The sequence below is a fragment of the Elephas maximus genome, chromosome 20, assembly GCF_024166365.1.
Source record: "Elephas maximus indicus isolate mEleMax1 chromosome 20, mEleMax1 primary haplotype, whole genome shotgun sequence".
Classification (NCBI taxonomy): Eukaryota; Metazoa; Chordata; class Mammalia; order Proboscidea; family Elephantidae; genus Elephas; species Elephas maximus.
In genome coordinates this window covers 37497494-37514128 of record NC_064838.1, presented here as the reverse complement: position 1 = coordinate 37514128, position 16635 = coordinate 37497494, and the positions used below count along the sequence as shown (strand labels likewise).

General features: G+C 36.8%; 1 protein-coding gene across 3 annotated transcripts in view; it reads right to left on the bottom strand.

Annotated features, from left to right (window-relative positions):
* Nucleotides 1-16635, bottom strand: part of PPARG (peroxisome proliferator activated receptor gamma) — a 152465-nt gene that overhangs the window by 69157 nt on the left and 66673 nt on the right. The window contains exon 1 of one of the 3 annotated variants that reach the window (XM_049861980.1): nt 9449-10045. The exons of the other annotated variants lie outside the window; for them this stretch is intronic. Within the exon in view, the coding sequence (XP_049717937.1) occupies nt 9449-9530 (82 nt within the window). The 5' untranslated portion in view covers nt 9531-10045. Of the gene's footprint in view, nt 1-9448; nt 10046-16635 lie in introns of those variants that run through there. 3 annotated transcript variants of the gene reach the window in all.

The window sequence follows — 16635 nt, the reverse complement described above, 5'->3', positions numbered from 1 at the left end:
CTAAAGTCAGTCTTAAACTACCTGTGTTTTCTAACTGGGTTCCTTGCAAAATAAATACTATATACGTATGTAATCAAGATCCTCAAATCAGTATAAAGGGGGCAGGTGACAGTGTGAAGAATGCACATTTTAGCCTAAGGAATGAGTATGTATTCAAAGTTACATTTTTGCTTTGGAATCGATATGTCTGACTTACATGTAAGGCCTATTCTGCTTTAGAAGGGCACTGAATTTTTTTTTAAATTGCTTTATTGTGGTAAACATATATATATCTCAAAACATTTGCCTGTTCAACAATTTTTCGTGTACAATTCAGTGACATTGTGTATGTTCATTACATGGTACAAGCGTCATCACTATACATTTCCAAATTATTCTGTCACTACTAACAGAAACCCAGTGCCCCCTTCACTAAGAGCCCCCCTTTCCCCTCCTTCCTATCACTGGTAACCACTGATAAACAGTGGTCTCTATACATTCACTTATTTCATGTAAGTGGGATCATACAGTATTTGTGCTTCTGTGACTCACTCAGCACAGCATTTTCAAGATTCATCCATTTTGTGGCATGTATCAAGACTTCATTTCTCTTTATGGCAGAGTAGGATTCTATTTACATTTTATTTATTCATTTATCTGTTGACAGACATTTAGGTTGTTTCTACCTTGTGGCTACTATGAACATTGCAATGAACATTGGTGTACAAGTTTCTGTTTGTGTTTCTGCTAGGACACTACGTTTTTAAACAATACAGGAGACTTTAGTCCCAATATTAATGCCTATACTAGGAGTCCTGTGTTGGGAAAGTTAATATGTTTGGATTAGTTGTCTTTTGAGACATTCCATGTCTTCATTTAAATGAAATAAAGTCAGTGAGTTAAATCCATTCAAGTTACCAATTTCATGCTAATTACTTAATTCATCTTTGTATCCACAGTCTATTTTATAAACCTTGCTTCTTAGAAGAGTTATCATTATATTTTATTACAGTGTTTCTCTTCCCAAAACCTTTCCTCATTTTATTCTTCCTTGGCATTTCTCTTTCTCAACGTCTTAAGCACAATACATGTTTGGTCAGTAACATAAAACCAAAAACAGTTCAAATCAACAGAACAAATTACCTGATGCTATGTGCTTTTTTTTTTTTTTTTATGTGCAAGGCATTTTTCTGGCCTCACAGGAAATACACTGTAATGTAGTTTTTGACCTTGAGAAGCTTACAAAGGTGGAAGGTGTTTAACTGCAAAAGGAAGTAGAGAGACTAACCTAGTGACGGAGATAATAAGTGCTCCAGAAATGTAAAGGAGAAAGAGACCTGCGAGTTCTAAAATAATCCGCAACATCTTCATGGGAGACATGGGTTTTGAATTATGTGGTCCCAGTGGGATGGTTAGGATTTGGATTACTGCTGGTAGACAGATATTCTAAGGAAAAGGTACTTATTCCTGTCATCCAGCATACCCCCTATATTACCTGCAATTGCTTAAGACATATTAAATACCTGGATACAATATCAAAAACAGATTATACACTTGAAAATGAAATTGGTTTCTGCTGAGTCAACTGTTTGTGTCTCGCGTAGCTGTGGTCAAGAGAAGCGGTTGCATCATTCTCTACGTAAGAGTTCTTTCCTATGTAAATGTGGCCATAGCTGGGTCAAACCCATACTTTGCAGCTTTTATTAGCCTCATATTTTAATCAGCTAAACAAACTTGCCCAGACATTCTACATAATAGGTCTATCAATTTAAAGGCAGGGTTTTAGATAAAGTGTAAGAACAATCGAAGGGTAATATCCAGTTATATTAGCAATATTTAATTACTAATGCAAAGCAAAATAATAAGAATAATGAGCATGTTACTTTTTCCCAAAGAAGCGACTTGATTAAAAGAGGTAAAAGGAGCCATAGCATTCACATGTATGGAACATTGGGAGGAGATTAGGACTCGTATTTCATTACTTAGTTTTGCCATTGGCTCTTTGCCAAAACAAGTAACTGAACCTTGGTTTCCCTCTTTCTGGAACTATAATTAATAATATGTGTCTAATCATAAAACATCTAAATATTCTGAAAAAACACTAAGGAAAAGATTGTATGAGAGTAAGCAATAAATGCAACCTAAAAAAAAAAATTTTTTTTTTAATTAATTATGGTAACAGAAAACTTTTGATTGCACAGATAACGAAAATCTTATTAATTAATTATGGTAACAGAAAACTTTTGATAATTGCACAGATAACGAAAATCTTATTATCCCAAAGCGGTAACTTCCATTTTAAGGGGGAAGAGAAGACAGAACCAGTGCCTGTTAGGCACCTATAAACATACCAGGCACTGAGTTAAGTGCTTTATGTATTGGATATTAGTTATTTAATTAAATTATTTATTTTAAAGCAGTGCTAGCAAATAAGTCTCTCGGAGGCTCAAATGAATGCTGGAAATATCAAAAGGTGAGCGGATTTGCCAAAGACAGCAGGGATTTGAATAATTCACAAACTGGATATTCAAAATAATGGCAGGACATAATGGTGCAAATAACTCTAAATAATAGGCAGTTTGAACAGATTTGTATCTGGTTTGTAGTTTGCTGGTTTGTTATAAGCATTGGTTTTTTAGAATAATATTTAGCGTACACTAAACCTTCGTTTTTACTTACTAACCATATTCTAGTCCCTGACCTCACCAGTGCTGAACTACAGGAAGAAGTCAGCTTGAATACCTATTATGTTCTAGATACTTGTGGAATAAAGAATAAGAATAAAACATGAGTCTTGTCCTCAGTGACTACATAATTTGACTTTCAATCTAAAAAAAGAAAATAATAACAGTCTCTAGTTAAGGGCTAAGTTGTGTGATACAGACCATAATATTATAGGATTTTATTCTTTCATTTAACAAGTATTACGGAGCAGGAGTCCCTGGGTACTGCAAATGGTTAATGCGCTCTGCTACTAACTAAATGGTTGGTGGTTTGAGTCTACTCATAGGTGCATTGTAAGAAAGGTGATCAACTTTGGAAAAGTCAGTCATTGAAAATCCTGTGGAGCACAGTTCTACTCTGACATACACCAGGTTGCCATGAGCTGGAATCAATTCAATACTTGGGTTGAATTAGTGGTTTAATTAGTGGTCAATTCCAACTCACAGCAACTCTATAGGGCAAAGTAGAACTGTCCCGTAGGGTCTCTGAGGCTGTAATCTTTATGGAAGCAGACTGTGGCATCTCTCTTCTACAGAGCAGCTGGCGATTTTGAATCACTGACCTTTAGGCTAGCAGCCGAGCACCTAATCACTGTGCCACCAGGGCTCCTTAGTGGTTTAATACGCGCTACTATTTACCAAGCACTCCTCTAGGCATTTAGAATATATCAGTGCATCAGCAAGACAGACAAAGATCTCTACCTTCATGGGGTGATCTTCTAATAGGACGAAGCAGGTAATAAACATAATAAAAATTATATGGTATATTAAACTGACAGAACAAACCAGTTGCTGTCAAGCCTATCGGGATCATGATGACCCCAAGTGTGTCTTCAATGTTGGAAGAAGAGCAAGGAGCAGAGTGAGTGAAGGAGAGACAGGAGAGAGGAAGGGGTCAGAGAGACTGGCTGAGGGGAAGAAGGAAGGCAGATTTGGGCTTTTGTGAAAAGGGGAGCCACTGCAGGGTTTTGAGCAGATGACAGATGTGACTTATATTTAACATGATTTCTCTGTACAATGGGTTAGGGCTAGGTTTGGGAGGTAAGGGTAGAAGCAGGAAAACCAGTCAGGAGAATCCAGGCAAGCGATAGTGGCTTGGGTCAGGGTGGTGGCAGTGGAGGAAGGAGAAGAGATATATTCTGAACATATTTTCAGTGTAGCAGAGACGGAGAGCAATTAACAGTAATGTAGTCAGAGAATGCTGCATGGGATAGAGGTTGCTTGAACCTGATCTTGAATGATAGGAAGGATTTGAAAAGGTGGAAGAATTAGGAAAGGCATTCCAGGACACAGCAGGCTTGGAGGCAAGACTGAGTATGGTTTATTCTTGGGACAATGAGATTAGTCTGAATAGAGCCGGGCAAGCAATTTGGGGTGTGGTGGGAAATAAGGTAAAATACATAAAGTGGAGTCAGATTATAAAGAGTTCTGAAAGCCAAGCAAAGATGTTCAGCCATCCCAATGTTCATTATGGTCTCTTATACGTGGCAGGCGCTCAATCAATATAAGAAGATTGATAAGAAAGACAGGCTTTTAGGGCCATTTGTCTGGCAGTTTGAGTTGGGTGGCAGAGAGTTTCCAATTTAGGCCAGCGAAAAAGCAGTTCAGGAATCCTGGCTTGAGGTTATGAGGGATAATTCACATGCAGGTAATTGGCAGTTGACTGTTAAGTCTACTTTATAATGTAAACCATAAATGCCATTCACCACTTCTGAGAACCTCAATCTTGTGTTGGCAATCTCTTGCTCAAATAAAAAATTACATGGATCTAAAACACTGTGTACTCAAAACAGCCACGTGATCTTAATTCTGGAGTTACAGGCGTTAGATGGCTGTTTGTATCAGTTCCATGTGCAATTTATGTGTCTCTAAATTGGTTACAGGTGCAAAACTGCATCACAAAAAGGTAATGTGGTGGAGATTTAGAGAAACTGGGATGCACTCAGTTGAGTCCAGTTCATTCTCAATCACGAATATATTCACAATTATACACACTATGGATGGACACAAGCCATTTACTGGAAAACCTCTAGCACACCTAACTTAAGGTGTTCAAATGAAGCTAAAAGAACTGAAACTTTGTATCACTTCTGCTGATCTAGTACAATGAAGAAATTTACTCAGATTTCCTCTGATCCAAAAAGAATACTTACTTTCCAAGGAGCTATGATGATTTTAGAACCTCTCTAAGGTTATGTTATTAAAGTTATAAGTGACAATTCAGACAAAAATACCAATCTATGACAACCTCTATCAGAAATATAAAAAATATCCTTTATTTAGTGGCCCATGTCATATACCTAATTTAAAAAAAAAAAAAAAACCAGTTGTCACTGAGTTGCTCTCAGGTAGCTTTCAAGACAAGTTGTATTTCCTTTGGATTCTAGAGGAAAACAAGATAAAAAAAAAAAAACTGATACCATGTTTTCTTGTAAGCATTTAATACAAACTATATTTGTTTTGGAAACCCCGGTGGCATAATGGTTAAGTGGGTGTTTCCTCTAATTCACAATTTCGGGGAAAAGTACATGAGAAATGAGAATTTGGGGGGAACATAGTGAAGAGACTTTCAGAGTCCAGAAATGTACCATATCTACTAAGTCTTGGTGATCAGGAATGAGATTAAATTAAAAATTAGTTAAATTAGAAATAAGTGGTAAAACCAGAGCCATACCGAAAAGAAAATTAATGTAGACGATGGTAAAATTTTAGAAAAAGCCCCTGAATTGTTATTACATGTGAGCTTACAAAATTCAGAGTTGCGTCAATACCTAAATCTTGTCTGTACTTCCACTTCATCACAAAATTAGCATCTAAGACAGTCTTCTAATGTCTCCGAGAAGAAAATGTGATCATCACTCTCACTGAGGCCCAGAGCATGATTGCAACCTTTGGAAATTCAATCTCCTCATACACAAATGTGAATAAAAACTGGAAGTCATTCCACCATTTAAAAAAATCAGACACAAAGATGCTTTCTTTAAGTTTGATTGTTTCCTTACCAAAACACTGCATGAGGTCATGCAGAAGCCTCATCTCACTCAAGTAACTGCCACCTATTTTAAATAAATAAGGTTTATGTGCTTGGCTGCTAACCAAAAGGTTGGTTACCCAGAGATGCCTTGAAAGAAATGCCTGGCAATCTACTTTAAAAAATCAGCCACTGAAAACCCTCTGGAGGACAGTTCTACTCTGACACACATGGGGTCGCCATGAGTAGGAAATGACTTGATGGCAGCTGGATTTTTTGTTTGTTTTTATTTTAGTACATAAATAATTCTGCAGTTTTTGCTTTTTCAGATTCCTTAAAAAGCTTCAAATTTAGGGTATTACATCAGGGCCTTCTATTCAATCCACAAGTGATTAATACTACAAGGCCTAAACAATAACCTCTACAAAGGGCTTTAGAATTTTAAAAAAGTGCTTTTGCAAATATCGCCTCATTTAATCCTCACAATAACCCTGCATCTTCTGCTCATATACGTGGGAACCACGTGCCAGAGAAGACAAGTGGCTTGCTCAAATTTACAAAGCAAGTTTGTTGCCAAGAGAGGCAAGGTACTTCTATTCCCTGATACTACACATGTCCCTTATCACCTCCAACTTCTGGAAAGGTGAAAACTTTGGTCAGTCCTGTAAATGCTTCCCAGGATGGAGCTGCCTGGAGTCAAGCAGACTCAGTTTAACATGGCGATAAACATGGCACGCAATCCCTCATTCACTCCTATCTCAGGAGAGACTCTCATTCCGAAGGCTCCTCTATTGCAGCATTTATCATGTCTCTAAGGCATATTTCCATTGCTCAATCAGCTCTAAAGGACAAGTGTGTCATCATCGCTCAGTGCTCTGGTGCAACAACTTCAAATTATAAAATTCACACAGGACCAAGTCTGGCACCAAAAGCAAGAGGCATATTCAGCTTGAGCTTGTGGAAGCTTCCCCTTCGGTCTTGCCAATTTTTACTAGTGGAAATGGTTTCGGAGCCAGCATGGGGTTACTTAAGGTTGCTTGAGAAGCTCATGGTGAAAACTGAGAGAGGACTAAGATATAGAGGCCACAGTAATAATGGGGCTCAGTAAAAGGTGAGGGAGTCCTCTTTGGGCACAGTGGTCTAGTAGAGATTTTTATCTCACTTATGTTGTCAATATAGCTGAATGTCTGAATCATTCACAATAAAAGAGCCTCTTTTTCTTCTAGAGCAATACCTAGCTGCTTGCAACAATCCCCAACTCCACTTTGTCTATGACAAGGAAGACGGAGACCTAAACCCGCTGCTGCACCTAGGCTACATACCTAATCTCTACAGAGTTCTGGGTGCGTGTTTCACCTTTGCTGGCTCCAGGTAGCTAACAATGATCACATTCCTTATTTATTTTCAAGTTTTTTTGTCTGTTTTGGCAGGGGGTAGCAATTGAAATTGTCAATCCATCAGTAAATATTTACTGGTTACCCATAAAATACAACAGAAGGCCTTTAGGAACTTATATTTTAACAGAAAACAACACGAATAAGATGTAATCACAAACCATGTAAGATAATATGAGACTAAATTACTGGTACAAAATGTGTTGTAATTGCTAATAAAAGAAAAGTACTATGGCCCAGCAATTTCACTCCTAGATATATACCTAAAAGTCTTGAAAGCAGGGACTCAAACAGATACTTGTACAAGAAGGTTCATTACAGCACTATTCATGATCGCCGAAAGGTGGAAACCACCCAAGTGACCATCAGCAGAGGAATGGATAAACCGAATGTGGTACGCACATACAATGCAATGTTACTCGGCTATAAGAGAAACGAAGTTCAGACATACACTATGACATGGATGAACCCTGAAAACGTTATGCTGAATGAAATAAGTTAGACACAAAAGGAGAAGTGTGAGTCTACTTATATAAGATATAAGGCACGTATTTGGCAAAATAACAGGCAAATGCACAGACACAAAAGTAGATCAGTGGCTATTGGGGTTGGAAGGAGGGGAGAATGGGAAGTCATTGCTTAAGGGATACTGAATTTCTTTTTGGGGTGATGAAAAACTTTTGGAAATAGATAGTGATGACCACGCACAACATGGTGAATGTAATTAATGTCACTGAATTGCACACTTAAAATGATTATAACAGCCATTTTTTGGTTATAATATATATTTTATCACAATAGCTTTTTTTAAAGAAGAAAAGTACTGGGTTCTTCTTTTGGAGGAGATTAAACAGGGAAAATTCAAGGCACTAAAAGTAAGAGATTAGCACAGAAAGAAAACCAATTTGAATCACATAACCGTCCTTACAATATACAGGACTTCTATTGTACTTGCCTCCAGAGAACCTAAAAGGTTTGTTGCATTACACTCTAGAGATATTCTTTTCAAACAGAGAAAACTATCACATTTTGATTCAAGTACTATTATTTCATGGAATAGCTAGGACATTTTGCCCTAATGCAGGCTAAATCAATAACTGAAGAAAGGTAGCAATAATTTTTATGGCTTGCAAAAAAAATAGAATACCATCATTTTACACAGCATCATGAAAATAAAGTCCTATATAAGAGGCTCAGAAAGATAGAAATCAGCAAGATAGAAATATACATTGAGTCAAAGGATTATAATAAACTGAAACAGTATTTCAGGAAATATTTTTTCTTAATTAAAAAAAATGATGCTTTTAAAATTTGTGATTAATATGTTAAAGTTCTAGGCTTTCATAAAGATCAAAAGCTTAAAATAGAAGCGTCCATTTAAACAATTAGGTGACTTAACATTAATGCCTTAGCATTTATAGTGTAAAACATGACTCACACTAGTTAACACAATCTATTTTTACATGAGGCCTATGAGAAGAGAAAAAAAATAAAACAAATAGAAACAAAGAAATAAATATGAAACAATACAAAACATAAGAAGCTGTCCTAAGAAACTCCAGTAGAAGGAGCTGTAGAAATGAAGAACTTAAACTTGGCAATGGCTAAGAAAGAAATGCTGAAAAATGAAGTCGCTGTTTGAATCTTTCATATCCTCGCAGAAGTAATATCTTATTTAGCACACAATAAGCATTTAACCTTTTAGGAAACTCATTTACTTCAAGTGTGAAATGAGGTTCTTAGAACGGATGTTCTTCAAGGTCCCCACAATCTATGCTTTTAAAACAGAGTAGGCACTATGCTAGGTATCCTAAGAAACACAAGAAAGAATATAGCTTGGTCCCTACACTCCGGGTGCTTACAATTCTTCAGCGAGATAAATGTACACACAAATACCTAGATTTCAAAGTAGAACAGAAAAGTACTCAGAGAGGTTTAAGAGGAATAAAAGTGCTGGAAGAGGGATAGAAAGCCCTGTGAGAAATATCTAGCATAAAAGACTAATGGGGGGAAAGTGACTCTTCAAAAATTCCAAAAATTCCTTAAGTATTTTTGGGAAATGTATACAAACTCAGGAAATAAAAACAAATAAGACTGGTTTAGGATATACATGCGCCTTTAATGCCTACAATTCAGGAAGTAAGAACCATGCACAGAAATAATTTTATTAGGTTCCCCCCTCCCAAAGGTTTTGAATATTCTTTATAAGTGAACATTGGGGCAGAAAACTAAGCATTAAAGTACTGAAATATAGACACGATAGTATTAGAATAAATATACTTTGAAAAACAACTTTTCTGTAGTCTGAACCTAGACGAGCAATTTTACCCTTACTTAATGCCAAAAATATCCCAAATAGCCCTTTCTAGAACAGACTTTACCTTGTGAAGTGCTTGCAGACAGTGTATCACTGAAGCAACAGCTCTCAGGGTCAATGAGAGAATCTCCCAGAGTTTCACCCATACCAGCATGGAAAAGAGATTCGCTGTGATTCACAATGATACTTTGTCTATTCCTCGCAAAGAATCAATCCGGTAAACGAAAAAGACTTGCAGTAATAAAACATGAATACACCAGTGAATCAAGACACCAGTTTCCAAATATTTGGGAGAAGTGGGAATAAACACAGAAAGGACCAGGCCTGAATTGGCTGGCACCATCCTGTTAGGGAGCCAGCTGTGACAAAACGTGGTGTCATAATGCTGCTCACTGCTTTGGCAAGACTTGGTACATTACAAGAAAAATATTGCCACACTGTCTCGTCAGTAACCCACATGTTCAGAGTCTTGTGAGAGGTGTGAACTGTACAGTATTTAGAATTATCAGAGCAAGGAGATTGTTCAAGAGCTTCCTAAAATGGAAGACTTTAAATCCCTGGGTTATGAAATACCAGAGAAATTCATTTGGACGAAGTTTTTTTCTAGCTGTCCATTCCTGGTTGAATCTGTAGCCACGTTATCTGAAGTAAACTTTTGAATTCGAATATGCACTCATTTTAAATTTGTTATCAACATATTATAATCCTAAGATATTTATTATGGAAACCCTGGTGGTGTAGTGGTTAGGCGCTACAGTTTTTAACCAAGAGGTTGGCAGTTTGAATCCGCCAGGTCCTCCTTGGAAGCTCAAAGGGGCAGCTCTACTCTGTCCTATAGGGTCGCTGTGAGTTGGAATCGACTCAACGGCAGTGGGTTTCTTTGGTTTTTTTTTAAGATATTTATTCTACTACTTTTACCAGTTGCTGTTAAGTAGATTCTAACTTAACCCCATGCGTGTCAGAGTAGAACTGTGCTCCACAGAGTTCTCAAAGGATGGCCTTTCAGACTTAGAACACTAGGCCTTTCTTCCAAGGTATCTCTGGGTGAACTTGAACCTCCAGCCTTCTGGTTAGAGGTGTGTTTTTTGTTTTTACCTATACATATATAAGTACACACATCTACATGTAACCATGCACATATTTTTTTGGTTGTTACTACTGTTGTTGCAAAATTTTATATGTTGTGGCTTTTTACCAAAATCACCCCTTATTCTTGTGTATTTCTTTGTGTGATCATTTACCTTGGTCAAGTTGTGCTGACTTCATCCTTATTCAGTATTACCTTACCCATCACCAAAACTAACAAGCATCAACTATCTAGAAAGTGATTCTCCCTCTTTTTCCCTCCCATCCCTGGTAACCACCAAAGAATGTTGCTTACTGTATGTGTAACTATTCTTTTCTTTTTATAATAGTGAGATGATACAGTATTTGCCCTTTTGTGATTGGTTTAATTCACTCAGCATAATGTCCTCCAGAGTCATCCATGTTATAATGTATTTTGAGAACTTGTCATTATTCTTTATGGCAGTATAGTATTCCATTGTGTGTATGTACCACAGTTTGTTGACCCATTCATCGGCTGATGAGCAGTTAGGTTGGTTCCATCTTTTTGCTATTGTGAACAGTGCTGCACGGACCATGAGCGTGTATGTCTGTTTGTGTCAGTAGTTTTAGTTCTTTAGCATATACGCCTAGAATGGGATTGCTGGATCATAGTGTATTTCTATTTCTAGATTTTTGAGGAAGCACCATACCGTTTTCCATAGAGGTTGAGCCAATTTACAATCTCACTAGCAGTGGAGCAAGGTTCCAATCTCCCCTCAACCTCACCAGCATTTGTTGTTTTCTATTTTTTGATCAGTGCCATTTTTGCAGGGGTGAGAGGGTATATATCATTGTAGTTTTGATTCACATCTCTCTAATGGCTAATGATCACAACTTTTCATGTGTTTGTTGGCCACGTGAATGTCCTATTTGGTGAAGTGTTTGTTCATGTCCCTTGCCTATTTTTAAATTAAGCTATTAGTCTTTCTGATGTTGAGTTGCTGAAGTTTTCCATATATTTTAGAGATTTGACCCTTATCAGATATATCATTCCCAAAGTTTTTTTTCCCAATCTGTAGGTTCTCTTTTTACTCTTTTAATAGTTTTTTGATGAGCATAAGCATTTAATTTTTAGGAGGTTCTAGTTATCTAACTTGTCGTCTGTTGCTCATGCATTTGTAGTTGTGTTTGGTAATCCGTTACTGAAAAAAGTTAGGTCTCATAATTTTGTCCCCAAGTTTTCTTTCAGGAACTTTATAGTTTTGGCTTTAACATTTAGGTCTTTGATTTATTTTGAGGTTTTTTTTTTTTTTTTTTTTTTTTTGATATGGTGTGAAGTATGGATCTTGTTTCATTTTTCTGCAAATGAATATCTAGTTTTGCCAGCAACCATTTGTTAAAGAGACTACTTCCATCCCATTCAATGGACTTTGACCCCATGTCAAAAATCAGCTGCCCACAGATGGATGAATTTATTTCTGGGTTCTCAATTCTGTCCCATTGATTTATGTTGCTGTCATTGATCCAGTTCCAGGCGGTTTTGGTTGCTGTGGCTGTATAGTATGTTTTGAGGTCGTGAGTGTCAGGCCTCCTACTTTGTTATTCTTCTTCAATATTGCTTTGGCTATTTGGGATCTCTTTCCTTTTCTTATAAAGTTGGTGATATGTTTTTCCATTTCAGTAAAGAATGTTGTTGGAATTTGGACTGGGATTGCATTGTATCTATAGGTTGCTTTGGGTAGGGCCTGATATGGTTTTGATTGTATATATCAGGGTTTGCTTTTTCAAAACTCGATCAAGTGTATCCATCAATAACAAATGTAACAATGTTGCATTAGTTGATGTTTAAACATGGGTTGAAGTTTAAATGATAAATGCCATGTTATAATGAAAAATGCAGAGTTCTCTCTGTGAAGAATGCATTACCAGGAAAAAATAGAGTTACACTGATGGACTGGCGAGGAATTGTGGTCAGTTTTGTAACCAGGAAAAAGCTGGCTTCTTGCTCAAGGCCTTTGCCCTTTTTGGCAAGGAGAAGCGCTAGCTCTGCCAAACTCCTAATGTGGGAGCAAGCCACCTCTTGTCACATTAAGTGGCCTAATAGAATTGCAGTGACTTGTGGATTTAAAAAGTTGCCCCCACATAGGGCAGTATAGATGGCAATAATTCTCTCAGCTGCATATATCCTGATATTCCCCAAGTGAATATATGTATATAATCTAGCCAACGGACACTGAATAACCAGTTATCCTTCAAGGGGACTAGTAAAAGTTTCCCTGCCAATTACGGAGCAATAGTTTGGTGGGAAAACACTTACTAGATCTGAACGGCACAGAACAAAGTAGAAGGTTGGGCAATTATATGGCTATTTAAAGCAAGAGAATAAAAAAAAACACCTTTTATTAACAGGTTTTTATTAAGGTAATTCAAGTTAAAGTAAGTTTCTTGACAGTCCAAATGACTGAAGTAATTATAGAACTAGGTCTATATTCAATTTGAATTCTCAATAAAGGGGTTGCTCCTTCTCTCTTAATCCTGGGAAACTTAATTATGTTACAAAGTAATCCAGACACAATGACATAATATTTAAGGATATGATTGAATCTCAGATTTTTGGTTCAATTTATGATAGAGCAAAATAAATCATTAAAGTCACAGCACTTTCCTTCTTTTTAATAAAATAGAAAAGAATATAAGCCCCATTCTGCCTATAGATACTCCTATTCAATGTCCCAAGATATGTTTGGGTCTAGAGGACAAACAGCCTTATTTCCTATCAAGGGGCAGTATCTCACTCAAATCCCTACAATCATCTCATTCTTGCTCTTAGATTCCAGAGTCTCTTTAACTTTTTGAAAAGGTATGTTTTATTAAAATGTTATTAAGATTATACTTTTTTTTTAACGTTATTAAGATCATGCTAGATTATAAAATGATAAAATTGGCAGGATGATACTATTTTAGAGTGGGAGGAACTATTTAGAGTCCAACACTTTATTAATAAGATGAGAAAACTAGGCCCCACAATGACAAGTACATTCTCTAGGCTGAATAGCCCAGTGGTGACAGAGTTGCAATTACAGTCTCAGTCGTTAGGACCTCCAATTCCCAGGCCAGGATTCTATTGTCCTTCATCAACTTTCTACTCTTCGAAGTGTCTAAATCACATCTCTTAATAAATCAGGCACCATTGGGATGGAGTATGGTATGAGTTAGGGGGGAAATATGTTAACCCTTCAAAGCAATATCAGTAAATAATTGATCATTTTTCAATATTTATGGGTTATTGGGGGTGGCTCTCAATACCCTTCTTCCTCCTGTTTTTCTACCTTCCCTCAACTATAATGTAGCTAGTTTCTACCATGTTAACTATTTGGGGGATATTCTTAGTTTTGTTTCTGAAGCCAATAGTATTACCTGGTTCTCAAGTTCTACAGTAGTCTCTTATATTTGGGAACTACACAGACCCAATCTTTCTAACTATCCTCAAAGGGACTAATTTCTGTACTCTTCACCTACTGCTACTTCTATTCTCATTTTTCTCAGACACCATTCAAGTTGCCTATCTACTGTATAGCTAGGCCTTCTAAGCCTTTAATGGCTCTCACACTGTGCTTTAGCCATGCAAACATACAATTATTTTCAGCAGTTAATTATTCTATAGCATCTGAATCTAATAGCACCTACTTTTATAAAACTTATCACATTCTGTCATCCCTTCTCCCCCTAGACTATGTTACTTAAAAGCAGAAGTCTACCTTATTCACTACATTTCATTCATTTACGACAAATATTTATTGGCAATATAATATGTGGCAGGAATTAAGCTGGGTGCTAAGGACACAATGATGAACAAGATAAATGTGTTCTCCATCTTATAGAGTTAAAAAGTAGCCAACAAACAAAATTATAAGTTTGGTCAACATAGAGCCTGTCACATAGCAGGCTCAATAAATGTTGGTCAACTCTTGACAACATATACAAATCAAGCAATTTATGAAGCACCCTAAGTTACCAACAAAATGCCTATATCATGTGGACTCTTTAATCAGATTTCATATTAAAAGTAATTATAATATTTTGTCATAGGTTATTTAAGAAACAACTAACTCACATGGACATAAAAATGGACCAAAATAAACTGAGCCAAATAAATGAAGCCATTCTCATTTGTATTCTAATCATGCATTTCTTTTGTCCTCAGATACTGAAAGGGCTTATTATATTTTATTTTACATTCATTCATCCACCCATTCATCAAATACTCATCAAATGCCTACTAAATGTCAGTATTATTCTAAGTATAGGAGATTAATACATTAATAAACCAAGGTACCTATCCTTAGTGGGTTCACACTTAACTATATTCATAAAAATTATCCAAATATACCTAAAACAATGATCTTTTATTTAACTTTGAGGGTCAATTACCATGCACAGATATCAGAAATAATATATTTGCTTAAATAATGGCTTCATTACCAATGCACAGTATGTGATTACCAGAAAATTTGTAAGGGTTTTGGCATGCATGTGAGTATCTCTAAGACCTTAAAATTCCCTAGGGTCCTATTTATAATATTAAAATCTGAAGGATATTATAATAAGATACATAAAAGAGCATGCCAGTGAATTACACTGGAATTAAGGTATTGGAGCTTTAGACCTTGCCTAGGGCAATTGGTAAACCAATTAATTATTAGCACTTTGCATCTCAAGGGTACTTTTATTGCTATCTACTTTTTGGAGAACACCCAAGGAGGATACTGTTGTTGTAAGCTGCTTTCGAGTTGGCCCTGACTCATGGCAACCTTCCGCACAACTGAACAAAACACTGTCCAGTCCTGCACCATGCCCATGATCAGTTGGGGTCCTCTTACTCTGGAAGCTCTGCTGAAACCTGTTCAGCATTACAACCAACACGCAAGCTTTCGCTGATAGGTAGGTGGTGGCTGTATATGAGTTCTATTGGCCAGGAATTGAACCCGGGTCTCCTGCATGGAAAGTGAGAATTTTACCCCTAAACCACCAGTTTCCCCTCTTATAGGGATAGTCTTTGATAACTTTATAGAGTGAGAAAAAAGAGTGAGAAAGAGTGGTAAAAGACCATGTTTCTTATGCACCATGTGTAAAAGCTAACTCAACTCCTTCTGTTGAAGGATGTAAGGCTTTGTGTGATGACAGAAGTTCAGAAGAAAGTCATCTTTCCTTGGACTTTTGGAGACATAAGGGCTATGGGTGTGGTTGTGGAGGAATTAGGAATGACTATATAATGAGGAGGATGAAAAGCTTATTTAACTTTTATCCTGGTTTATGACAGTGGAAAACTGAGAGTTTAATATTTGAGAAGCCTACTCTTCGATGTTTAGTCTTACTTTATTTAGCATTACTTTATGAAACCTAACTTTGGCCAAAAGTATCTAAATACTACTCACACACACACAAAAATCCCCCAATTTTAGTATATTTAGAAGACACCACCACTCATCTGTCAGTTTGTTGTACTGTGGTGGCTTGTAGTGTTGCTGTGATGCTGGAAGCTATGCTACCGGTATTTCAAATACCAGCAGGGTCACCCATGGTGGACAGGTTTCAGCCAAACTTCCAGACTAAGATGCACTGGGAAGAAAGACTTGGTGATCTACTTCTGAAAAAACTGGCCAATGAAAACCTTATAGATAGCAGGAGAACACTGATATAGTACTGGAAAACAAGCCCTTAAGGTTAGAAGGGACTCAATTTACAACTGGGGAAGAGCTGCCTCCTCAAAATAGAGTTGACCATAATGACATGGATGGAGTTAAGCTCTTGAGACCTTCATTTGCTGATGTGGCACAAGTCAAGATGGGAAGAAACAGCTGCAAACATCTATTAATAATCAGAATATAGAATGTACAAAGTATGAATCTACGAAGATTGGAAGTCATCAAAAATGAAATGGAATGTGTAAAGATTGATAGTGAGCTGAAATGGACTGGAATTGGCCAATTTGAATTGGCAAATTCTATGGTCTACTATGCCAAGAATGACAAATTGAAGAGATATGATGTCGCATTCACTGTCAAAAAGGACATTTCAAGATCTAGTCTAAGGACAATGCTATCAGTGACAGGATAATATCCATATGCCTACAAGGAAGACCAGTTAATATGACTATTATTCAAATTCACACACCGACTAATGCCAAAAATGAAGACATTGAAG